The following is a 27,888-nucleotide window of genomic DNA, read 5'->3' on the forward strand; positions in this document are numbered from 1 at the left end:
GAACCGAATCTCTGAGCCTAGAGGCCGTCAACAACATATTTGCATATTCTACAATAGTTAGGACTTCTAGCTTATCTCATACTTCAGACAGAAATTTATAGAACCATAAGGACTTCACAGAGGTCGAGGGTGGAGGAAACAGTCATTTCCCATTCACTATCTCCAGAAACGGCCTCCTCCGATTGAACACTGAAAAATAGGCAGCACTGCTTTGCCTTGGCCAAGAGGCTGCCATTACTCTTGAAGATCTTATCGCTCTGTACCGTTGAAGACGAAGGTAGATATTGAATGCAACCTACGTCTTCACAGACAAAATCGAGATAAGGATTCTCAAGATTCTGAACCTTGTGCCACAAATGACTGAAAACACTAACCGCTATTTCATTGCTGTCCGGTGAGAAGTCGTAGTTGCAATGAAAGCGGGGCGTTCTTCAGTAATGAAAACACAGGGGAAAGCTGCCTGAAGAACTGCTTCTCATGGGCTGAACATTTGGAAGTAGAGCTGTCAGGTCGGAGAGTAGGCGATGTCTTTTGACATATCTATTAATTCGGGTTGAACAATGAACAATTGTACACCTACGAATATGAGATATTTTAAAGACAAACCCAGATGTCTGCAAAATCATTCGCATTATCGCAGTTGCGATGCAGCGGGAGACCTTGTACAGACTTCTGTTACCGTGCGTTAAACAGAAAGATGAAAGAGTCTAAGAAGATATCTCTGTTGAAAAATTCTCGCAATATCGAAGGCGATGGAATCTATCGTCACAGCAGTAGATGTTCCTTCATAATTGCAGAAAGAAACCCCGTTAATCAGAGACCTAAGTCCATGATTGTTGGGCAGAGATACGGTTCGGTAGTCAATCAAAGCAGGAGAGAGAGAGAGACGATAATCAACCGTGCATCTCGGAGGCCCAGCTGATACTGAGCTGATATCAGGCAGTTCAATACGCAGTAGCTGAGCTTGAGCTCCCGCTGACTTGTCATCCTGAGTTGCCAGGTAATCCATATTCCACAAAGGAATGCGTTCGGCTAGAACCACCGAGCATAAAAGATATGCTCGAGCAATTATATTTAGGCGAGACGAATTCGGTAAATATAAAAGTTTGTTGAAATGGTGTTGTCGTGACAAAACCATAAGTATATAAAAATTGAAACAAACTCCTGGGAGGTTGCAGGCAACCCAGAGTTGCAGTTCAATTAGAATACTTCTCGGCTAAGTCGCAATCCGTAGAATAACTAGGATATGCGCCTACCCCTCGGACAATTCAACTGCTTAGTAGAATCATGTCGCGAGGTTAATATACGTAGTATATTTATAGGATTCTGAACAACGGTCTCCATCCTAAATTCTTTCCTTCAAGAAAACAAAATAAGGATTGGAGATCGACCACCTTCGATCTCTATCAAAGAGAGTGAAGGAGAAGTCTTCCTCGAAGGAAAGCTTCAATGGTGAACAGAAATACTAACTGCCTGAGTTGCCAGCTACTCCCTTTACGAAGGAAATAGGTATGATATCGAGCAAAAGGAAACTCTCAAGCAGGTCTATTTAAACGAAACAGAATTCGCTAAAAACAGAAGCTGAGTCGGTTGTTGTCGTAACAATACCTGAAGAGTTGTTCTTACTCCGAAAACTCTTGGAAGGTTGAAGGAGTGTCAAATAAATACATTAAGAACAACAGTTCTTCGGCTTCTATCCGCAGAGGTAAATACGATATGCGTATATGACTTGACCCATGCGTTAGCCAAAATGACGCAAAGATAAACTACGTAAGTATTGTGTCAAATTTGAAACATCGACAATTCTCTACTACATCTTTCCTCGACGAGGAAGAGAGAAAGGAAAACGACTGTCCACGCTCTAATGAATGAGGCTTTTTAAAGAACTCCTTGACTCTTTGCCAAGACTCTTTTCCAAGAAAAGGGAGTAATATTCGAATAGAGATCATCAAGAGAGAACCGAGGATCGAAAAGGACCGTTCAATGTTCTTATGATATTGGACATAAGACTTCCTGGATCTAGTCTACAAGTCTTTTTTTTTCTTTACTCCCGGATGAGCCTCTGAAAATGAATGAGAGCTCTTCCGAAATTTGTTAACGAGTTTATCCGCTTAAACGATAAAAACGTTAAAATCTATGTCAATGAGAAACTACCCACCTTTATGAGGGGGTCCCCACTTAAATGACAAAACGTTTAGTATCTTGACAATGGGGAAAACGTCCTTACTTGACAAAACTATTAGCACTTTGCTAATAGGGGAAAACCCTTTAACATGACCGAAAGTCACCCAGGAATCCGAGTATATAATCTTCCCGATTCTCAGAGAAATCGATGAGAGGAAAGAGGGATCGAAGAAAAAATTCAGGGTATGTCTCTCCGCTAACTCCCGAATCCTTTTTTTCTGTAAAGGAATGTCCCTGTGGAGAGTCATGAAAAAACCTCCTCTTGACGAGCGTTTATAAAGCGTCAAGCGTCCTAAGAAACGTCGTGAACAGCAAATAAGACGCCTTTACTCTCGCAAAGCGTCCTGCCGAGCTTCCACCGAAGCGTCCTGGCGAATGTCCACAAAAGCGTCCTCATAAGCGTCCTGCTGAGCGTCCTCAAAAGCGTCCTGCTGAGCGTCCTCAAAAGCGTCCTGCTGAGCGTCCTCAAAAGCGTCCTGCTTAGCGTCCTGGAAAGCGTCCTGCTGAGCGTCCTCAAAAAACGTCCTGCTTAGCTACGAGCGTGTCTGAGCAGAGAACAGCAAAGTCCTTCTGAACGACGTTTCAGAGAGGAACTCGTCGAGCGCCCTGATGCATGCAAGGCCCGCCAAGAGGCGTCCTGGCGAGCGACCTTGCCAACATCTCAATGTTTACGACGAACCGCGTTTTTGCATTATGACGTTGAATATTTTCAAGGGACGTCCTCATGCGAGTCTCCATGGAGAGCCGCACGCTGCTCCTGAAGTGTGTGAACACTAAAGGGAGACGTATGGCTTTCGTCTTCAAGACGGGCCTTAAATTGACCTTCATACCTTCTTACAAGACAGTGGCTGCCTGTGCGAGCAACTTGCGTCTTAGTAATGCAAAAGACCATCTCCAGAAACGCACTCAGCAAAGGAACGCCGAGCGTCCGAAAGACACCCTCGCAAGGTGCTTGCCGAGCGTCCTGGAGAATGTCTCCACTATAGGACGTCGAGCACCGTGCCAAAAACTTCTTCACGTCTAAATTGCCCTTCTTATGCCGAACCAGAGACATAAGTTGTTTGACTGTGCAAAGCAGCTTGCCGGACGTCAAACTTATCAGCTTGCTTTTTCGAAGTAAAGCGAACGTTACATAACGTATACGGAGCGCCATTAGGAGAGGAGACGAATACTGAGTTGCTCCTCCAAAAGGTGGAATCTAGAATGTCCTTGATTACCAAATCCTTTTGGAATGCTAGCGAGGTTGAAACAGCTCTAACTTCATGAGCGTTCACTCGCAGGAGGCTCAAATCATCTTCTGGCAAGATGAATGAGCCTCCTTAATATTTCCCTCAGGAAAAGAGCCAGTGCATTCTTCGAAAAGGGTAAAAAAAAAAAATAAAAAAAAAAAAAAAAAAAAAATGTGGTCTCTCCTGAGCACCATACATTTACCCGAAGGACCTCTTACTTCCTTCGTTTATGTAAATATAACTCGAGAGCCCTGACAGGGCACAGGACTCTTTCATCCTCTCGAGACGAGAGAGAGAGGACGTGAAGTGTCCTCTTCTCTAAAGCTTCTTTAGGGGGCGCGAGTCCTTCCGAGAGCTCCAACCCCTGTGTGGGGAGGACGCCTCGGAGGACGAGAAGCAATCCTTCAAGATTCGTGCACTGTGCTCGATCTTCGGCAGCCTGGGAAGCGACAACAGGACCTGCCGAAAGGAAGCCAGATCAGCATGAAAAACCCGTAACCTTCCTTCGGCTTTTGACATGCCCTCTCCTGGTTTCCTGGGAGTCCGACAGAGGTCTAAGCCAGGAAGGCGTATGGGGCCGATCTGACGTTCCCTCCTAACGAGAGAGAGGACGTGAAGCGTCCTTTTCTCTAAAGCTTCTTAGAGGGCGCGAGTCCTTCCGAGAGCTCCAACCCTTGCGCGGGAGGACGCCTCGGAGGCGTTTAGCAGCCTGGGAAGCGTCAACAGGTTCTGCCGAAGGGACGCCAGATCGGTGGGGGAGCCCCCGTAACCCTCTTGCGGCTTTCGACATGCCCTCTTCCCAGAGTCCTGGGAGTCCGACAGAGGTCCAGGCCTAGAGGCATTATGGAGCCGATCTGACGCCCCCTCCACAACACAAGGGGCACTACACTTCACAACACTGATTGGAGAGCGAGCACTTTAGTCTAAGAATACTTGATGTAATCCTCTAGCAGACACTTCTTCTAGGCCCGTAAGCCATACCACAGGGTTAGGCAAAATAAAATCTACAGGAGGTTAGAAGGTTCATTATTTCTAACTTCTGTTTACCTTTCTATAGTTTTATCAAGATAATGTGGAGGAAAACTCCTGATTCTAACACGCTCTAAAATGCGTACATGAATCCTCCTTCTTCCGTAATGAGTCACACATTACACTAATTACATTGAACTTATGCAAAGAAAACATGTAAACGTCATATATATAAAGCGAGTGTCTACCGAAAGTTCCGGTAGCCTCACCTTACCATGCAGACAACAAAGTCTGAAACTAGGCTAACTAGCTTCAGACATAAAATGCAATGAAAACATTTACGATAGCGTATGCCTAGCCACAAATCCAAGTTAATAATCGAAAGAATAATTAGGATACTTAAGCGGCTAATGAAGTTTTCAAAATCCTAGGCGGAGGTCTGTAAACAGTTGTTTACCGACCGGCGACAGAAAAAATATGAATAGAAAATGGGAATAGTTCCTGATATCCGCCTCCCACGGCGGGAATGGGTACTACCACCTGGCCGCCCACTGCGTGTGCCGCGAATTTTTAAATTCTGTCGGACTTCAGAAAATACAGCTATATATATATCTGTCAGGTAAGTTTCATGAACAAAACGGCTAATATGAAAAGGAGCAAATATTAGGATAATGCGATGTACGCATTTCGGAGACTTGCAGCCGCGAATCGGCGAGCAGAGGGAAGTTAAATATATTTTACAAAAATTCACCATAAATCACAATATTGTTCTAGAGACTTCAAATTTGTTTCAAAATGATGATAAATGACTGAATATTACTAGGCCGTAAGAGTTATAGCTCACAATTGCGTTTTTCAACTATTTCGGTAGAGTCAAATTTGACCGAACGTGGTTTTTTTTCTATTTATCGTGATTTATATGCAAATATTTCGAAAAAAGAGAAAAGCTACAACCTTCAATCATTTTTAGTTGTATTCTACATGAAATTGTGCACATTTTCATATATAAAACTTTATGTAACAGCTAATTTTAAATGGTGCAAACATTTCGACAATCGCACAAAAAAAATTCTGATTTTTTCGGAAGAGTTACCGCGCGGACGTAAGGAAAATGTTTTTTTTTTTTTTTTCATAAATTCACCATAAATCGAAATATTGTGCTAGAGACTTCCAAGTCGTTGCAAAATGAAAGTACATGATTGAATATTACTATAATATAAGAGTTTTAGCTTACAATTGCGTTTTTCGACCATTTCGGTAGTCACAGTTGACCGAAAGTTGAAATTTTTGCACTTAACGTTATTTTTATGAAAATATTTCAAAACTGATAAAAGCTACAACCATTGGTTTTTTTTAGTTGTATTGTGCATGAAATTGCACACATTTCCATATATAAAACTTCATGTAACGGCAAATTTAAAATGGTGCAAACATTAGGACAATCACACGAAAAAATTTATCGGAAGAGTTACCGCGCGAACGAAAGGAAAAAGTATTTTCATAAATTCACCATAAATCGAAATATTGTGCTAGAGACGTCCAATTTGTTGCAAAATGAAGGCAAATGATTGGATATTACTATAATATAAGAGTTTTAGCTTACAATTGCGTTTCTCGACCATTTCGGTAGAGTCAAAGTTGACCGAAGGTTGAAATTTTTGCACTTATCATTATTTATATGAAAATATTTCAAAACTGATAAAAGCTACAATCATGAGTATTTTTTTGTTGTATTTTACATGAAATTGCACACATTTTCATATATAATACTTCATGTAAAGGATAATTTAAATTGGTGCAAAAATTATGTCAAAGTGACGAAATAATTTTTGAGATGTGTCATTGATACTTTTTAGTGCGTAAGAAAGAAATTCGCGCTTGCGCGCCTGCGTAGCGATTGTAAACAAAACAACACCTTGATCCGTGAACTCCCAGCATCCCCCAAGGCGCGTGATACAAAAGTTTTTGGCTGGTAGGCCTATAAGTATTTTTCCGCGAATTTTTAAAAAAACTTTTTTGAGTCGACGTATGATACGTCCATTCGGCATACGGGAGACATTTTGACTCGACGTTTAATACGTCCATTCAGTGTAAGAGGGTTAATAATACCAATTTAATGGTATATTTGATGTAGGATAATACTCTAAGTAGACATTTGGTATTTGTGATTTCACATACAACTGCTTCCTTTGTAAAAAGAAAATGGATGTCTCAAATAGTAACAGCATGAAAGAAAACGTGCATGACTGAATACTTATGGGGGGACTGAATTATTTTCACATACGTAACTAAGTCATGCAGTACATACATAGTATGTATTTATGTATAACCATAAAATGTAAGATTTACTTTAAAACAGTATTAATAATATTTCAAAGATTAATATGAACCATAATAGGATATTTTATGTATATTTGATGAAGGATGGTCTTTTGAGGGATACTTTGGTGTTTGTATGTTCAGGATAGGAGTTTATGAGCATTTTTAGAGGGGGGTTCCAAACATTCGCGGATTCTAATTATTCGCGGGGGGGTCTGGTACGCATCCCCCGCGAATACGGGGGGACCACTGTATATGCATATGATATATCATCGTGACCACTAGGCTAAACGTAGTTAATTTTATTCGATTTCTCTACATACTGAATTATCGTAAGTCAATATGCATTGAAAAGAGAATTAGTTGACATTAACAATTATCGTATCGTATAAGTAGAGGAAAGTAACCTTAAAGACGAAGGAGCAGTACTCAACCCTTCAGAACCCGACAGACCCGAAACCAGATCTGAAAGACCAACTATGGCCTAAAAGCTTCTGATGCAAGGAACTCGAAGCAGGAAAAACCCAAAGAGGCTCTAAGGACACTGTCCCTCTATAAACTACTACTTATAATAGAAAACCGACCCGAAGAAGCCTGCACTTCTCTTCCTAAACACTATGTAGCCTATTATCCCTACTTGTCTGTATCTGACCTAATTTTTTTATCATCCTGAGAACTTACACATCGAGGGAAGGGGAATCTGCTGCCAACACTGCCTGCTTCGCGCCGGGGGGCCGGCAGAACCTACCCACTCGGAGGCTTGTGGTTCTTTGTTACCCCCAGCACCCGTTAGGGCTGGTTCTGGAACAGGCAGGGGGCTGAAAAAGAACAATTAGAATCAACTATACTACTAATACCGCTATCTCTATTTTGGTTAAATTATTCGTCAGGCTAGAAATATGCTTAACATACTAGATGATGAACTGTCCACTAATTTTCTTGAATAAATAACTAATGTTTCCTTGTCTCCTGACCAAGACAAACATCTCTGACTGGTATTGTACTGAACCTTCCTACACGAAATAACGAAAAGAACGTCGATCATGTGTGAGGGTACTCATCCTACGACGAGCACCAATATATCCAGCAGTAGGAGGCTCGATTGTCGTAAAAGGCTCGATCGTCGTAAAAGGCTCGATCGTCGAACTGTAGATGAAGCAGAAGCAGAGGCGTTTGCAGACGGCGACAGCGTTTATTTTCTAACTTACCCATAGCGAGTACAAAGTAGCTATCCAAAGTAGAACGGGAGAAAAAACGTCAATAACAGTCCAAGGTGTATTCTGTATCCAAAATACGAAAACTTTTTGAGTGGGGTCGAGCTAAATGACCAAAAGTTTGCCTGATGTGGGACTGATCCGCACAGGATGGCGAACAAGAAACAATTGAGGAGGAAGGCCACTGGTGGCCGGTATTTGCGGCAGCGTTGCCAACAGTAACACAGGTAACTCATTTGACTAGATTTTACCTGCAGCGTTGGTAACGCTGACAGTTAAAATTACCCACTTAGTGGGTCAATATGTGGGGATATAGTTCGGGCTGGTCAGTGACCAGGGCTAATTCAGGTGTTCAGGGAGTGTATTGCAATAATAATATTTACTGTAAAGATATCCAAATATATTAAAAACAGCATTGCTAATTAAATTGACAAAGTTCAAACAACAGACAATAATACCAACCATTAACTAATATTTTTTTGTCAGTTGAGAACCTCTGTAGTAGTACTTACATTGAGAGAGACTGGATCAGAAAACATATCCCAAAGAGGAAGAGGATGAGGCCCAAGGGCTTCAATGATTTCTTCCAACTGGTCACCATGTTGTTCAACAATGCTATTATACCGTCGAAGTTCATATTCTGCCACAGCCTCTGAGCATGAAAAAAAAAAAAATAGATTTTTAAATGAATTATTTTGTCTAATACACCTGAAGTTCTTTACATAAGGATAAGCTTGTAAATGGGAGCTTGAACAGCCATTACAAAATGACAAATTTTTAAATAAATATGTATTTTTCATAGCTAACAAACCTGAGGTCTTAACAATAGGATAAATTTTCTACACTGGCTGGAAAACAGTAAAAACAATCAAAGATTGTAAAAACAAGGAATCTGTGGCATCTGGCAACCCCTGCATATATGCAGTGGATGTTTGGTCTTTGACCAAGCTCGGACCCCCGCAATATGACAGTCTTTCTTCCAACCCAAGATATGAGAGGAGCGGCTGGAGGTGGGCAGTTAACGTGAAGACCTCAGGTTTGTTAGCTATGAAAAATACAAATTTATTCAAATATTTGTCATTTGTTCATATGCGGAATAAACCTTCAGTCTTAACAATAGGATAGACTTATACTTGGAGGGAGGTACAAGTATCCAGAACCGGCTGGGGATTTAGCCCACCTGACTACCCTTCCTAGAAGATCGAGTTCTAGGGAAAGGGGTCTGAGCCTGTGAGAAAAGTAGATTCGCCGAGCACGGAAGAAAACAGAATGACATGATTAGTTAAGTCGTTCCTAGTATTGCCATAGGGGGACAGCACTGTAGACCTAAACTGAGCCATCGCAGTGCTACCCACGAAATTTAAACTTATGCTGCCGTTGAGTAGAAACTCTTAGCTATATAATTACTGGTTAAGTCACATATACAAAATCATCATATTGGCAACAGATGTCTTTTTCACTTTCCATACTGTCATGGGGCTCATTTCAAAGATCTCCCTTTCTGTGAACTCATATAAATTTTTTTCAAAAATGACACCTTGGCCATAACTTAAATTCAGATGGGGTCTGATTTCTTTAATCATATCATGCTCAGAAAAGTTCATTACAGATAGCATTTGTGCTTGTGTTTTTTATTTAGCATGTATGAGCACTGTACCTTTTCCAAATCTAGATATATTTCCAATCTCTATTCTCCCTAGCTAAATAGGAGGTTTGGGGGTTCTGGATGGGGTATTACTCTGTGTTTTCTAATGGGTATCTTGAACCCATTCAGATGGTAAATATCTATCTAAATTTTTGGGTACTTTACTTGTCAAACTACCTCTGTTTTATTTGCACTGTATTAATATTACTACTAGCCTTTATGGCAGCTTCATATTTATCAAAAGTAACCTATGCTTCCCATTTTAATGTGATTTCTAGGAAATATCACAATTTTTAAAAGTAAATTGTATTTTTCCTAACTATACAAACCTGAGGTCCTTTACATAAGGAATTACTTTCAGCGTACGCTGGAATACAGCCATTAAATTCTTGATCAAGGTGGTAAGGCAGTAACTATACTGTCTGGTAGGTGGGTAGGCCCGCCTGCCCAGATGTAAACACTCCACTTTGCGTTTCAGCCCAGGTTCAGATTGAGGGGTGGCATGAGGTGGGCATAAATGTAAAGGACCTCAGGTTTGCATAGTTAGGAAAAACACAATTTACTTCCAAAAATTGTGATTTGTTCCTGCACGATATACAAACCCTCTGTCCTTACATAAGGAAGACTCACTGATTGGTGGGAGGACTCTGAGTGAGCCTCTAGAACTGACTGGAGTTCTGCACACCTGGGCTATTCCTCCTGGTCGTAATAGCGGAGGAGTGCTCTGCCTCTGAGAACTTGATCGAAGTATAGGAGCTGCATGATGAAGAGTCAGACCTCTGGGTCTTTTCGAAAAGAGTGAGGAATCGTAAATCATCTAAAAAAGGGCTGGGAAGAATATTTAGAGTCGGAGGCATTATTGCAAAGTTCTGGGAAGGGTTTGCATTACTGCCAGTCTCCTTCCTCCACTTGCTAGAGGAAGGAGCAGGGTTGCTTCTATGATTCTGAACAGAAAAATAGAGAGGAAGCTCAAAGTGCAACCTTACAGCATCAATCGCCCAACCAGCCAGTGTAAGTTTGAGTCCTATCCTCTCTCACCCTGAAGGAAGAGGAGTAGAAGGATGAGGAGGGGAAGGTGGAGAGGCCAGTCACTCTCGCATCCTTCTTACCTCTAGAACCGCACACCATAGGCGAGATGCAACTTGTCCTCTTGAAGGAGCCGGGTAAGCAAACTGTGAGCATCCACCACCACTCCAAGTCCAAGGAAATGAGGTTTCAAGGACCTGTGGGTAGACCTGAAGGAAGAAAGATAAATATGGTGGTGATGAGACCTCATCTATCTTCTGGTCCGACATATCCTTCAGAGTGATGAAATGTACCCAGTCACTGGACGTATCCAACTGCAGAGAAGTCTCTCACAATCTCATAAGACTCTGAGACAAACGTGTCATAGGACTCTTCTGCATTGGCAGTCTGCAGTGGATAAAGGTATCGACACTCAATGAAGGGTGTCGATCCTTCATAGGTACAGCAACACACCAACAGGACAAAGTAATGACTGATCTGGATCAACCAATACAAAGTCCACAGATCAGGAGATCATGAAGGACTCGGACTTGTCAACAGATGCCGACATAATTACATGTGACACCCGCCTTTTGAAGGGCTACGCTGAGAACCACCATACAAATTGTCTATCTCGTTCGCCAATAATGTTGAGAGATGAGATAATGATTCTCGCGAGGCATGTGCACATTAGACAAGAGTCAAGTGCCTCCTAGAGACCAAGGTCCCTGTGATGGCAAGACAAGTTTTTCATCAGTAGCTGAATCTCAACCAAGGAGAAACAATACTATATTACTAGTGAATGACTAAGGTGAATGTGGACCTATGTCTTCACAGTTGAATCGAGAGAAGTAAACTATCACGATTCTGATCATAGAAAAAGTCCTGTTGATGACACCAACCAGGGAAGACGGCTTCAATCCCTCATGTTTTACAGAGGACTGAAAAAGTTATTCCGCTATTGCACTGCTACTTGGCGAGAAAGTCAGAGCTTGCAATGAAGGCAGTCTTTCAGTAATGAAAACAGGGATTGTACTGCCTGAAGAACTGCTTCTTATGGGTTGGATCAGGAAGGAGGCTTCCATTTACTTTGGAAGCAGAGCTAGTCGGGCGGGGAGCAGGCGAAGTCTTCCATCATTCATTTACAATTCAGGGTGAACAAAGAATAATTATGAACACCTTACGAATTAGGAAATGTATATTAGAAAACAAAACTCAAATTGTCTGAAGAAAATCATTCTGCATCATCGAAGCAGCTGATGGGGCAGGTGCGATGGAACAGAAGACTAGGCTACAGACTTCTGTTTAAACCTTGGGGTAAACAGAAAGATGATAGTGAGTCTAATGAGATATATCTCTTGTCTGAAAATCCTTGCAACAGCAAATGTGGTGCAGGAGAGATGGGCATTATGCGAGAATTCCGAGCCAACCAGAGACCTAAATCTGAGATTGCTGGGTAGAGAGATTCGAATTGGTAGTTAATCCAAAACAGAGAAGAAACAATACCAAACCGAAGAGAATCTCGAAGAGCGAGCAGTACCTAGGCAGAGCCGTATACCACTTGCTCGACTTGTAATACTGAGTTGCCCAGTAGTACATTCCATGATGGAATGTGTTCGGCTAGAACCATCGAACGCAAAAAAGATACACTCGAACATCTGCATTTTCATCGAAAAACCCTCCTGTTCGGTGATAATGCAAATGCTGTGGTGTTGTTGGGAAACAATACCACTAGCTATCTCAAAATCGAACCAGTAACTCTTGGGAGGTTGAAAGGCTGTCCTGAGTTCCAGGTTAATTAAGAGAAGGTACTATTCGTCTCGGTCACATACCAGAAAAATTAAATTATAGATATGCACCTACTACTTGGATGATGTACCTGATAACAGAAGCATGTCGCGAGAGAAATATACTAGTATATTTGTAGGTTCCTGTAAATTGCACTCCAGCCTTAATCTTCTTCAATTGAGCTCAGGACAAGAATAAGGACTGGAGGCAAACCTCCTTCATTCTCTGATGGATGAGCGCAAAGGTGAAGTTGTCCCTAAGGGAGACTTCTACAGTGATAACAGAATACCGAAGACAACTAATTCAAGCCGAATTGGTTGTTCCCAAAACAGTAGCACTGGAGAGGCATTCAAACCTCTTGGTGCTATCCATCCTGAACAGATTGACATATGTCAGTAAAATGATATTGTTAGAATACAATAAAGTTTTGTACATACTTACCCGGCAGATATATACTTAGCTTATGTCTCTGACGTCCGACAGAAATTCGAATTTCGCGGCACACGCTGCAGGTAGGTCAGGTGATCTACCCCCCTGCCGCTGGGTGATGTACAAAACTTTATTGTATTCTAACAATATCATTTTTGTACATGCAACTTCCCCAGCAGATATATACTTAGCTGATTGACACCCTTGGTGGTGGGTAAGAGACAACTATTTACTGAATAGACAGGTAAACAACATACGTTGTAGGTAATAAATAAATAAAACCTTGGCTCCTACTTGTTCAGGCGGAAGATTCCATGGCTAATGCCTAGGAATCTGCTTCGCCTCAAGAGCCTCAGCGAGGATGTAACCTATGGCTAAGAGTTCTTGTGGGTCTGTCGATGGGGTCTTATCCATTTACTCGACAGAGCCTCTTACATGATAATATGCCTATGCCTAGTGGCATAATTAAGGAACACAACACCGATCCCGATCACCTGATCCTAACACGAGGGTTAGTGCTTAAGTTGAAAAGAGTTATCCCCAAACTCCTTTCAAACAACCCAAAGAAAAAACACGTTAAATAAAATTTAACTCACTAGTTAAGGATCAGTATCGGCTCCCTATCCCAGCAATGTATCCGCAGACACGTATCAACCAAGAGAGAAGGATCTCTCGTAGGTTATCTTGACATCCTTCGGATAATGGGAAGTCAACACAGAGTTGCATCTCCCGTATGTGACAGCTAATATGTCCTTATGACATATTGTTAAGGAAAGAACAAGAATTCGGAAAAGCTCGCACTTCATGCGCTTTTAATTCTCAGCTGTTTGAAGGAATCATCAATGCACTTATCAAGTGCTTAGGAGATCACATTGTCTCAAAGAAGGCCAGGGCGTTCTTTGATATAGATCTCTTCTGGGTGAAGCCTGCAGCCTGGCTAGCGCTTCGGGCCTGGCAGGCGCCTTGCACCTGTCTAGCGCCTCGCGCCTGGCTGGAGCCTTGCGCCTGAATGGTGCCTAGAGCCTGGCTGGAGCCTCGCGCCTGGATGGCGCCTGATTGGCTCCTCCCTCCTGGCTAGCGCCTCGCGCCTGGCTGGAGCCTTGCGTCTGGCTGGCGCCTTGCGCCTGGAAGGCGCCTGGAGCCTGGCAGAAGACTTCATGATTACTGTCTACGAGTCTGCATGCCTCAAGAGTTTCAGCGAGGTAGGGACCTATGACTGACAAACCCTTCTGGATCATGTCAATGGGGGCTAGCCCGCTTACACAACAGAGCCTTCTCGGATCGTGCCAATGGGGGCTGACCCACTTACATGGCAGAGCCTTACCTGTATCATATCAATGGGGACTAGCCCTCTTACATGACAGAGCTTTAGGTTTCTCTTTACTGGAAGGAGCCTTGCGCCTGGATGGATCCTCAATCCTGACTGGAGCCTAGCCTTGAAGGAGCCTGGCTGGCTTCTAGAGCCTGGCTGGCGCCTAGCGCCTGGCTTAGCTCCTCCACACTTGCTGGAGCTTCGAGCTTGGAAGAGTCTCTAGGCTGTCTGGCGATGTCCACATCGGACACTCTTATATCTGTCCGATTTGTTCGCCTCTGGCTCATTTGCGCCAGGTTGGAGGCCCGCTCCTTCTCAGTAACCGACCATGACAGAGTTCCTTGGAACTGTCCGCCTCTGGCGTTTTTCGCCTGTATTGGCATTTGGCGCCTGGCTGGTGCTACATTGTCAGAGAGTCCTGAACAACCACATAGTTTATCAGGAGACTGGAGAAGGGTGGAAGAAATTCTTCCCCTTTGAGCTTTTGGCCCCTGGCAAGGGGAGATGATTGTAGTCAGATACATCCAGTAGACGACAGGATATCTAACAATACGAGAGAGAAGAGTCTTCCTCCGAGGAGGATCCTTCGTGAATACTTCCTTTGCTAACGAGATCTCTTCTTACATGTTGATGAGGTTCCTCATTGCAGAATCTTCCCTATCCTTGCCCGAAGGAAGGGAAGGAGTCTGGAAGTCGAAGGAGACTCCGAGCTGAAATTGGGCGGAACCCTGATTTCTAGCTCTTATTGTATCCTTCTGAATACCTTCTGGGAAGCATTTCGAGCCCTCATCACACCCCGAAGACTCTGTAGGCAAACGTTTAAACCATCTCTTCTTCTGTAGATGAAAATGTAAGTACCCTGCATGGGCAACGAAACTTCTATCTGAAAGCGTTGAGTCAGGAATACAGTAGGGCCTCGTTAATCACGGGGGATAGGGCCCAGAACCCCCCGTGATAAGTAAATACCCGTGTTATCCTGGTACCCCCCCTGAAAATTGCTTTAAACTGCCTACTTTAATAATTAACCCACCCAAGACCACTATTTCAATGTTTATAACTGCCTACTTTAGTTCAAGCACCAAATATTTCTTCAACTATCACCTTAAACTAAATTCAAGACAGTTTCAAAGTTATTCTTGCCTATCTTCAATTTCCCCTGCATCAGATCAGCAAACAAAATTATAGTTACCTAACAATTCCTTCTATTTTCACGATTTGGCTGCTGCACCAAACTAAAAGTACATAGTATATCTATTTCGTGATGAACATATTTATGATAAAAAAAATGTTATTGTTATAATACAATTAAGTTTGTTCATACTTACCTGGCAGATATATATAATTAAAGTGCCCACCCACCTCCCCTCAGGAGACAGTGGCACTGATAAAATATGAATAGAAAATGGGAATGGTTCCTGATATCCGCCTCCCAGCGGCGGGAATGGGTACTACCACCTGGCCGCCCACTGCGTGTGCCGCGAATTTTGAAATTCTGTCGGACTTCAGAGAATACAGCTATATATATATCTGCCAGGTAAGTATGAACAAACTTAATTGTATTATAACAATAACATTTTGTTCATGAAACTTACCTGACAGATATATATATAGCTGAATCCCACCTTCGGATGGTGGGAAGAGACAGAATAGGATTTTTAGGAAACTAAATTAAGTAGATGATATACATCTTGGTTCCTCACCTGTTAGCATAGCCGACTTCGTGATTACTGTCACCAAAGTCTGCTTCTGCGTTACTAGAGTTGCCAGCGAGGTAGAGACCTGTAATGCTGGTGCGCTCTAGATGATCTGTCAATGGGGGCGTGACCACAATGTGACTAGACCATATGACCATACTTCTGAGGGCAACGAAGCTAAAACCACCACCTGACCTAACCTATCAAAGTTAGTTCCATAACTTCTAGGCTAAAGAAAAGGAACGCGCCTCAAGCGACCAACCCTTCAAAGTTAAAAGCACACCTATCCCTTTTCTATAGGATAGGATTCGTGTTGCTTCCTGCCCCCAATAATATATCTATGGATATGTATGGTCCTAGCGACTTACAGATCTCAAATGTCGTCTTCACATCCCGTCGGGAGTGTGAAGGGAACACAGAGTTGCTTCGCTAAAGCGTGGCACTCAGGATGTTACTGAGTGTCATGCTCTGTTGAAATGCTTCCGAGGCCGCGCCCTCACCTCTTGAGCATTCATATTAAGAAAAAATCTCAAATCTTTATGCAAACATAATGAATGAGACTTCTTAAAAGAACTCCTTGACTATAATGCCAGGGTGTTCTTGGACATGAACCAGTCTGGTCTTTTACGGAACACCGCAGATTGTCCGTTGACCTCGACTTTCTATAGTTTTATCAAGATAAAACTTAAGAGACCCGACAGGGCTCAGGACTCTCTAATGCCCTTGCCCAATAATTTGTGCCATACCCTTGGTCTCCAAGCCTTCGGGTCAAGGGTTAGACAGGTTTTCGTTCTTATCAAGAACGGAAGGCTTAGAGGACAGACCGCATTATGTCCTTTAAAGCTAAAACTTCTGATGATGGCTAAAACCTCACTAACCCTCTTTGCCGTGGCTAGAGCGGTTAGAATGTTAGCCTTTCTGGTCACGTGTATTAAGTTCGCAGAAAGGATAGGTTCGAAATGCTTTTGGCATCAGAAACTCAGACTACGTCTAAGTTCCATGCCGGAACCTGCGATCCAGAGAATTTCAAGATCTCCACAGACCTCAAAGATCGTGAAGCTTTGTTGTTTGACAGAACTGAATCTCTGAGCCTAGAGGCCGTCAACAACATATTTGCATATTCTACAATAGTTAGGACTTCTAGCTTATCTCATACTTCAGACGGAAAGATAGAACCATAAAGAAATTCACAGAGGTCGAGGTGGAGGAACAGTCATTTCCCTTCACTATCTCCAGAAACGGCCCCCTCCGATTGAACACTGAAAATAGGCAGCACTGCTTTGCCTTGGCCAAGAGACTGCCATTAATCTTGAAGATCTTATCGCTTCTCGATAGTCTGAACGCCTTCAGACTCAGAGAGGAGAGATATTAGATACTTCACTAAGTGACGATGTTAGATTACACCGATTCTCTCGGGAAGGGTCTTTGGACAATTCTCTCTGAATTACATGACCTCTGTGAATCCAACCTCTTAAAGGCCAACATGGTGGCGACTAATGCTAATCCTCTAGGATCATGAATAAGGGAACAACTTAAGAGGAAGCTCCTTCGTCTTCAATATTAAGAAAAACTTAACGAAAGGACGCCCTCAGTCTTTCCTCAACTTTCGACATACTTCTAAGTGAGGATTACTCAGACGTCAGTAGTTGTTGCCTTCGATCGAGAAGACCCGCACGGACGTGCACTAGTTTAACGAACCTCTTGAGGATCGTTACGTTCCGTGCCCAAGCCCATAACCAACTCTCTCTTCTTGAGCTATGAGAGAGCTGAGAAATTATCCGAGATGATTTGGACCACTCGATCAAAACTCACCCTTCGAGGAACTGGAGAGCCGACCAAATTGGCTTCCAATTCTTTCAGACAATGTGCCAGGACATCTGTTCCTCTGTTCGGATGTCTGGCACCCTCTCGCTATCACCCGAGGTGATCCTCAAGCCGTTGAGAGAAAATTAGAATTATTACTAGATCTTTGATGTTATTTCAATTTCTCCGTGAGGAAAAACTGTAGAGGTCTGAATTGCTGTTTATTCAGGGAAAACAAGCTTCTCCAGCGAGGAAATGGTCCCCAGCAAACTCATCCATTCCCTCACTCAGCCTGCCTCCTTCCCTAAATAAGGCTGCGCTTTGCATAAGCAGGAGAGCATTATTATAGTGCTATGCCGCGGTAGACTCGTACAGAATTCTGATACCGCACCCGCACCGAACAGGTATAAGAGATATCTTGTTGAAATTTTCTAAGTAAACGGAAGGCATGTTCATTCATGATTACTAGAAATTTCCTCAACCCGAGGCTAAAATCCAAGATTGTAGGGCAGAGAGACGGCTTAGTCAGCCATTCCCGCAGGGGAGAGAGACGTAACCAACCGCGCATGTCACAGAGCTAGCCGGTACTGCGTAGATCACAGTAACAGCAGCCTTGTTCATTCATCGTCTCGCACTATCTGCCTGAGTTGCCAGCTACTCCCTTTACGAAGGAATAGGTATGATATTATCGAGCAAAAGGAAACTCTCAAGCAGGCATATTTAAACGAAACAGAATTCGCTAAATACAGAAGCTGAGTTGGTGTTGTCGTAACAATACCTGAAGAGTTGTTCTCACTCCGAAAACTCTTGGAAGGTTGAAGGGAGTGTCAATTAAATACATTAGAACAACAGTTCTTTCGGCTTCTATCCGCAGAGGTAAATACGATATGCGTATATGACTTGACCCATGCGTTAGCAAAATGACGCAAAGATAAACTACGTAAGTATTGTAGTAATTTGAACATCGAATTCTCTACTACATCTTTCCTCGACGAGGAAGAGAGAAAGAAAGGAAAACGACTGTCCACGTTCTAATGAATGAGACTTTTTAAAAGAACTCCTTGACTCTTTGCCAAGACTCTTTGCCAAGAGAAGGGAGTAATATTCGAATAGAGATCATCAAGTGAGAACTGAGGATCGAAAAGGACCGTTCAATGTTCTTATGATATTGGACATAAGACTTCCTGGATCTAGTCTACAAGTCTTTTTCTTACTCCCCGGATGAGCCTCTGACAATGAATGAGAGCTCTTCCGAAATTTGTTAATGAGTTTATCCGCTTAAACGATAAAAACGTTAAAATCTATGTCAATGAGAACTACCCCATTTATGAGGGGTCCCCCACTTAAATGACAAAACGTTTAGTATCTTGACAATGGGGAAAACGTCCTTACTTGACAAAACAATTAGCACTTGCTAATAGGGGAAAACCCTTTAACATGACCGAAAGTCACCCAGGAATCCGAGTATATAATCTTCCCGATTCTCAGAGAAATCGATGAAGAGGCAAGAGGGATCGAAGGAAAAATTCGGGTCTGTCTCTCCGCTAACTCCGAATCCTTTTTTAAAAATTTCTGTAAAGGAATGTCCTGTGGAGAGTCCTGAAAAAACCTCCTCTTGACGAGCGTTTAGAAAGCGTCAAGCGTCCTAAGAAACGTCCTGAACAGCAAATAAGACGCCGTCTACAAGTCTTTTCTCTCGCAAAGCGTCCTGCCGAGCTTCCACCGAAGCGTCCTGGCGAATGTCCACAAAAGCGTCCTCATAAGCGTCCTGCCGAGCGTCCTGCTGAGCGTCCTCAAAAGCGTCCTGCTTAGCGTCCTGGAAAAGCGTCCTGCTGAGCGTCCTCAAAAAACGTCCTGCTTAGCTGCGAGCGTGTCTGAGCAGAGAACACCAAGTCTTCTGAACGACATTTCAGAGAGGATCTCGTTGAGCGCCCTGATGCATGCAAGGCCCGCCAAGAGGCGTCCTGGCGAGCGACCTTGCCAACATCTCAATGTTATGACGAACCGCGTTTTGCGTATGACGTTGAATATTTTCAAGGGACGTCCTCATGCGAGTCTCCATGGAGAGCCGCACGCTGCTCCTGAAGTGTGTGAACACTAAAGGAAGACGTACGGCTTTCGTCTTCAAGACGGGCCTTAAAGACCTTCATACCTTCTTACAAAGACAGTGGCCGCCTGTGCAACAACTTGCGTCTTAGTAATGCAAAAGAACATCTCCAGAAACGCACTCAGCAAAGGAACGCCGAGCGTCCAAAAGACACCCTCGCAAGGTGCTTGCCGAGCGTCCTGGAGAATGTCTCTACTTATAGGACGTCGAGCACCTCCAAAAGCTTCCTTACGTCTAAATTGCCCTTCTTATGCCGAACCAGAGACATAAGTTTTTTTGACTGTGCAAAGCAGCTTGCCGGACGTCAAACTTATCAGCTTGCTTTTTCGAAGTAAAGCGAACGTTACATAACGTAAACGGAGCGCCATTAGGAGAGGAGACAGATACTGAGTTGCTCCTCCAAAAGGTGGAATCAAGAATGTCCTTGATTACCATATTCTTTTGGAATGCTAGCGAGGTTGAAACAGCTCTAACTTCATGAGCGTTCACTCGCAGGAGGCTCAAATCACTCTTCTGGCAAGATGAATGAGCCTCCTTAAGATGTCCCTTAGGAAAAGAGCCAGTGCATTCTTCGAAAAGGGTAAATGTGGTCTCTTCCTGAGCACCATAAATTACCCGAAGGACCTCTTACTTCCTTCGTTTATGTAAATAAAATTTGAGAGCCCTGACAGGGCACAGGACTCTTTCATCCTCTCATGACGAGAGAGAGGACGTGAAGCGTCCTCTTCTCTAAAGCTTCTTAAGGGGGCGCGAGTCCTTCCGAGAGCTCCAACCCCTGTGTGGGGAGGACGCCTCGGAGGACGAGAAGCAATCCTTCAAGAATCGTGCACGTGCTCGATCTTCGGCAGCCTGGGAAGCGACAACAGGACCTGCCGAAAGGAAGCCAGATCAGTGTGAAAAACCCGTAACCCTCCTTCGGCTTTTGACATGCCCTCTCCCTGGTTTCCTGGGAGTCCGACAGAGGTCTAGGCCTAGAGGCGTTATGGGGCCGATCTGACGTTCCCTCCTGACGAGAGAGAGGACGTGAAGCGTCCTCTTCTCTAAAGCTTCTTAGAGGGCGCGAGTCCTTCCGAGCTCCTCACCCCTTGCGCGGGGGAGGACGCCTCGGAGGACGGGAAGAAGCAATCCATTCAAGATTCGGGTGCACGTGGCCCGCCGATTTTTAGCAGCCTGGGAAGCGTCAACAGGTCCTGCCGAAGGGACGCCAGATCGGTGGGGAGCCCCCGTAACCCCCCTTGCGGCTTTCGACATGCCCTCTCCTGAGTCCTGGGAGTCCGACAGAGGTCCAGGCCTAGAGGCATTATGGGGCCGATCTGACGCCCCCTCCACAACACAAGGGGCACTACACTTCACAACACTGATTGGAGAGCGAGCACTTTAGTCTAAGATTACTCGATGTAATCCTCTAGCAGACACTTCTTCTAGGCCCGTAAGCCATACCACAGGGTTAGGCAAAATAAATTCTACAGGAGGTTAGAAGGTTCATTATTTCTAACTTCTGTTTACTGTGGAGGAAAACTCCTGATTCTAACACGCTCTAAAATGCGTACATGAATCCTACTTCTTCCGTAATGAGTCACACATTACACTAATTACATTGATCTTAATGCAAAGAAAACATGCAAACGTCATATATACTAAGCGAGTGTCTACCGAAAGTTCCGGTAGCCTCACCTTACCCCATGCAGACAACAAAGTCTAAAACTAGGCTAACTAGCTTCAGACATCAAATGCAATGAAAAAATTTACGATAGCGTATGCCTAGCCACAAATCCAAGTCAATAATCGAAAGAATAATTAGGATACTTAAGCGGCTAATGAAGTTTCAAAATCCTAGGCGGAGGTCTGTAAACAGTTGTTTACCGACCGGCGACAGAAAAAATATGAATAGAAAATGGGAATGGTTCCTGATATCCGCCTCCCAGCGGCGGGAATGGGTACTACCACCTGGCCGCCCACTACGTGTGCCGCGAATTTTGAAATTCTGTCGGACTTCAGAGAGTACAGCTATATATATATCTGTCAGGTAAGTTTCATGAACAAAACATGATTTACTGTAATGATTACAGCACCCAACTATAATATAAATGTATAAACAGCAAAATACAGCAATAAAAATCTAGTTTTGTCTTTTGTTTATGTTTAGAATCAGCTGATGGACGTTTATTACCGAAAGAATTATTTAGGAAAACAATTTAAGTTGCTAAAAGAAACGAATTTATTAATGGAATTATTATTATTATTAACTTTGTACATAATAGTTTATGATATTATGATACAGTAATTCATACTTCATTGAGAGAGAGAGAGAGAGAGAGAGAGACGAGAGAGAGAGAGAGGACAGCGAGAGAGAGAGAGAGAGAGAGAGAGAGCAGCTTGTGACGAGAGTAACTTGAATAGCTTGAGATAGCAGCTTAGGACGAGAATAGCTTGAGAGAGCAGCTTGGGACGAGTACTGTTGACTATCTTAGCTCGAGAATAATGAAATTTGTATTTAAATATTTTATGATGATAAGAAATGAAACATGGATAGTGATAAGATATTCTCTTGTATACTGTTATAATATGTGATAATCATTGAGTCAACTATAAAAGTTGTATTGAAGCACAGTTTCGTAAATCACAGAAAGAATAAAAATATGGCAACACATATTTTTATTCTTTCGGGGACCATCTTGTTCTTTTATTACGATAATAATAGATCAGTATTATAGTTTTTTTTTTCTGAGAGAGAGAGAGAGAGAGAGAGAGAGAGAGAGAGAGAGAGAGAGAGAGAGAGAGAGAGAGAGAGAGAGAGAGAGATTTTGCTATTTACATTCATAGTATTTGAAAATTTGTGAATGAGTTTTATTCTAAAAAAGGGATTTTGACGAAGGAAAAATCTATTTCTGGGCAACGACCTGTGTAGCCCTGTGAAATGGTTCCTTTGATACTATTTCTTAGGTATAAATATTGCTATTCATCCTAGAGAAAAAAGAAACAATATAATGCCAAGATAAATGGCTCGCTCACCTCTAATAGAAGTGTCGGTATAGTAAGGAGCGAGTGGAATCACTACCAGAGGTCCCTTGCCATTTAGCTTCTTCCTTCGACAAAACCCCGAACTACGGAGGAGCCGTGCTACAGCTCCCGGTCTACTACTACCGTGAGCGCCTCCGACGCCTGTGACGTCATTCCTGAAGATAGCCTCCAAGCTTGGGGTAAGCTGGGTGAGGACAATCTAACTACAGGGTGGGGTTTCACAGGGCGACAGGTCGTTGCCCAGAAATAGATTTTTCCTTCGTCAAAATCCCTTTTCTGGGCTTAACCTGTGTCGCCCTGTGAAATAGTACCAGAGAATGCTAAAACACCAAGCTTGAGGGACAGTACAGATAAAATAAGAAGGTAAAGTTAAACACTCGTAAGGTTAATAGTATAATGATCAACTAAAATTACAGTCTTACAATATGGTAAAGTATAAGCCCTAAAAAATGGGTTATAACTTAAAATTAGTTAGCCTAACAACAAGCAATAAAAAAGGGATTTTGACGTAAGGAAAAATCTATTTCTGGGCGATTGGCTCGTGTCGCCCAGCGAAATCCCACCCTACCCATCCCTGCGCTCAAGATTGTCTGCTAACTTCAGGATGGCCACCAGAGGCGCAGCAGTCGGCAGCATGGGATGGAGTAGTAGTAGTTGCTGCCCACTCTGTGGGTCGGCTCCCCTCTTGTGGGGGTTTTGTAGTAGGAGATTTCTATTGGTAAGTGGTTCGTGGTAGTGGTCTCACTCGCCCTAGTGTTCATACCGACACCCTCTTGGAGGGTGAGCGAGTCAGTAGTACTGACCTTTTCTTTATTTTATTTATTCTCTGGTATGTGTTAGTGCATTTACCTTAGAAATAATGGATTAAGGGGATATTTCGCTGGGCGACACGAACCAATCGCCCAGAAATAGATTTTTTCTTACGTCAAAATCCCTTTTTTATGCTAGGGTGACACATCTATATTTGCAATGGTTACGGGTTTTGTATATTAAGTCATATACATTTGTTTATTAAATTATTTTCTAAGTTTGTTCAAATTCAGTTTATTATTATAATTGCTTTATTTACTTTTGTACATATTAACTATACACAAATGTTAAGTTCAACATATATTCCATGTAAGCCCTGTACATATATGTTAACTTTAAGCTAATTTTAAGGAATATTTTCTAACTTGTATAATTGTGTATATGTATATTTCTTAGCAATTATATTTCTTTATTTTATTTTAAGTTTTATTGAGACCTTATTTATTTATTTTCTTTACAATCTTGTGCTTTAATATCCTTTAATCTATTATTTCTAGGGTAAATGTACTAACACATACCAGAGAATAAATAAATAAAGAAAAAGGTCAGTATAACTGACTCGCTCACTCTCCCAGAGAGTGTCGGTATGAACACTATGGCGAGTGAGACCACTACCACGAGCCAAATGCCAATAGAATTCTCCCACTACAAAATCCCCCAAGAGGAGAGCCGACCCACAGAGTGGGCATCACCTACTACTACTACTCCATCCCATGCTGCCGACTGCTGCGCCTCTGGTGGCCATCCTGAAGTTAGCAGACAATCTTGGCGATGGGATGGGTAGGGCGGGATTTCGCTGGCGACACGAGCCAATCGCCCAGAAATAGATTTTTCCTTACGTCAAAATCCCTTTTCTGGGCTCAGCTCGTGTCGCTGCGCGAAATCGTACCAGAGAAATAGCACAAGATTGTAAAGAAATTTAACAAAACATAAAAAGGTCTCAAATAAAAGATAAAATAAAAATAAATCAATATAATTGCTAATAAAGATACATATACACAGTGATACAAAAATAGAAATATTACTTAATTTTTATACTTAATTCTAATAATATTTCTTAACTTAAGGTAATATACATATATACAGGAGAAATGTATCATATATGTACAAAAATGGTATCTGTGTAAAGCAATGTATCAAAACATTCTAAAGCAATTAACATAAAAGTTGAATAAAACAAACTCAACAATAATAAAATATGAAGGAATGTATATGACTTAATATACAAAACCCGTAATCATTATAATAAGATGTATCTCCTAGCATAAAAATAAGGAGATGACATCCACGAGATCAATAACCATCATCAAATGTGAGTGTCCCATAGCAAAAAAAAATAAGGGACACCCACTACATCATCATAAAAGCAGCTAAGACACAAGGTGACCGTAAATGAACAAGGCAGGAATAAACGAACTGTTGGGTGAGGCAGGTAGAAAGGAGGACTGGATCTTCTACTAAGGATTAGACAGAGTCAGGGGAAACTATGTTCCCCGCTGCAACTGCTGAAAATTTCAGAGCTTCCAAGGACTTTAAGTAATGACGTTTGAACACTGTCGGCGATTTCCATCCAGTATACTTTTTCAACTCATCGAAGTTCATATGTTGGAAATAGTTAATTGAGGTGGCTACTGCCCTGACATCATGTGCTTTTGGGAAAGAGTCAGGATTGGCTTGTTTAATGAAGTACAGGATTTGTTGCCTGATGCCTTTAATAGATAAAGTGCCACCTTTTTCTCTCTTAAAGAGAGGACCCGATGAGGATGAGGAGGTCCTAGATAGAAAGGCTCGTAAGGCTGAAACTGGGCAAAGAGATATGTACATCTTGTGGAAGGGGTAGCACCTTCCATGGTTCCCACCTCATCAAAGGATCTTCATTCTTAGCTATAAAGCTACGTTCCGGAGAAAGTAGCACTTCCCCTGTGGGAAGGAACTGAATATGATCCGGATCCCTGGATAAAGCCGACAGTTCTGAAATTCTAGCTCCTGAGGCCAAGCTTAATAAAAATAGGGTTTTTTCTTAAGAGCATTATAAACGAGCATGTGTCATTATTGGTTTCTGAAGCCAGCTTTAGAACATCGTTTAAGAACCATGATACTGACGTAGGCCTTACAGAAGGTCTAAGTCTAGCACACGCCTTAGGAATAGACGAGAAGTAGGAATCTGTCAAGTCTATGTTGAACCCAAATTGAAAAATCTTTTTCAAGGCTGACTTGTTTGTCGTAATTGTGCTAGCTGCTAAGCCTTTTTCAAATAAGGATCTGAAAAAGGATATAGCTGAATTGATTGTCATGATCCTAATATCTGATTCTTTCAGGAAGGTTGCTAACTTTTTGACAGCAGCATCATACTGTCTCAAAGTTGAATCTCTTTTATCGGATTCCAAGAAGAGAATATTCTGAGGGTCAATATTCGCATCCCTTTTCGCTGCAAACTTCATGAAATCCATAAAGTTAGGGTTTTGAGAATCCCTGAGGAAGCGAACACAGTCTTCGTTTGTACTGACTGGGAGAGCCTGGGATTGGGGATCCGAAGAGGGCGAAGACCCAGTTCTAGAATGAGAGGGTACCAATTGCTCTTCGGCCAGTCTGGGGCTACTAGAGCCACTTGACCCTTGAATGTCCTGAGTTTGTTTAACACTTTCATGAGAAGATTCACTGGAGGAAAGACATAAATCTTCTCCCAGTTGTTCCAGTCTAGAGCCAGGGCGTCCGTGGCATAGGCCAGAGGGTCCAGGTTGGGGGCCACATAACACGGGAGTTTGTGGTTCGCTTGAGATGCGAAGAGATCCACCTGTAGACCTGGCACTCTCTGAAGAATCCATTGGAACGAACATGTTGTCCAGTGACCATTCCGACTCTAGAGGTACTGATCGGGATAGAGCATCTGCTATGACGTTTCTCACTCCAGCTATATGAGTGGAGGAGAGATGCCAACTGAACTTGTCCGCCAGGAGAAGATGGCTACCATGACATGATTTAGATGACGTGACTTGGAGCCTCCTCTGTTTACACAATGTACTACCACTGCGCTGTCCAGGACTAGCTTTATGTGGGAGTACTTTGGCGGACGTAACCTTTTTAGAGTCAAGAACACTGCCATTGCCTCCAGTACGTTTATATGGAACTGACGGAACTGAGGTGACCACGTTCCTTTGAACCTTCTTGAACTGGGAATATCCTCCCCAACCGCTTAATGAAGCGTCTGTGTGGATGGTGAAACCCTGGAGGAGGAAACTGAAGGGGCACTGACACCGACAAGTTCTTGACTTTCGCCCACGGCCGGAGTCGATTCTTTAGAATCAGAGGGACTGAGGACAATTTGTCCCTGGACCTGACATTTGCTCGTGAGCGCCAGATTCTGGTTAGGTCTTTCAGTTTGGCTTTCATTAGGATGTTCGTCACTGATGCAAACTGGAGAGAACCCAGGATCCTTTCCTGAGATCTTCTTGACGCCAGTTGTGACTCAGAAATTGCTTGACTGACTTCGCTATTCCTTCCTCTTGGATGATGGAATCGACAGAGTATGGGAGGATAGATTCCATTGAATGCCTAGCCACTGAAAGTTTGACTCTGGAGTGAGTCTTGACTTGGTCCTGTTTATCTTGAAGCCTAGATATTCCAGGAACTGAATCACTTTCAGTGTTGCTCTGTTGCATTCCTCGACTGTTGAAGCCCAGATCAACCAATCGTCGAGATACGCTACTACCATAATCCCTTGCGATCTGAGTTGTTGAACTACTACTTCCGCCAGCTTCGTAAACACCCTGGGTGCTACGTTGAGCCCAAAAGGAACTACCTTGAAGGAGAATGTCTGGTCTCCTATCTTGAAGCCCAGATACGGACGGAAGTGTCTTGCAATAGGGATATGATAGTAAGCGTCTGTAAGATCGATAGAGGTGGTGACGGCCCCACGGGGGGGGAAGTAAGGTCCGTACCTGCGAGATCGTGAGCATCTTGAACTTGTCGCAGCGAATGGCTAAGTTTAAGCGGGACAAGTCTAAGATTACCCTTCTTTTTTGTGAGCCTTTTCTTTGGCACGCTGAACAAGCGTCCTTGAAATTTTAACCTTTTGACTCTCGCTATAGCTCCTTTCTGAAGGAGATCCTCCGCATACTCCGTCAGTTCCTTGGAAGGAAGTTGGCGGAAAGGTCTGGATGGGGGTGGGTTCGTTAACCAGCTCCAACCCAGGCCTTTTGACACAATGCTGTGAGCCCACTTGCTGAAGTTCCACCGGTGGCGAAAGTGAAACAGCCTCCCTCCTACCTGAAATTCCTCATTGGTTCTGGTAGCCTCCCCGGCCTCCTCTGAAATGTTTTCCCCTATTAAAGGGACCTCCCGATCCTCTCCCACGAAAGG

General features: G+C 43.0%; 1 protein-coding gene across 3 annotated transcripts in view; it reads right to left on the bottom strand.

Moving 5' to 3' along the window:
- The window catches only part of LOC135217351 (WASH complex subunit 4-like), a 953,363-nt gene that overhangs the window by 851,083 nt on the left and 74,392 nt on the right, over nt 1–27,888 (bottom strand). For all 3 annotated transcript variants that reach the window (XM_064253202.1, XM_064253195.1, XM_064253186.1), the window contains one exon: nt 8,428–8,567. In XM_064253202.1, the coding sequence (XP_064109272.1) occupies nt 8,428–8,567 (140 nt within the window). The remainder of the gene's footprint in view (nt 1–8,427; nt 8,568–27,888) is intronic.

This window comes from Macrobrachium nipponense, chromosome 19 (assembly GCF_015104395.2).
Source record: "Macrobrachium nipponense isolate FS-2020 chromosome 19, ASM1510439v2, whole genome shotgun sequence".
In the NCBI taxonomy this organism is placed as follows: Eukaryota; Metazoa; Arthropoda; class Malacostraca; order Decapoda; family Palaemonidae; genus Macrobrachium; species Macrobrachium nipponense.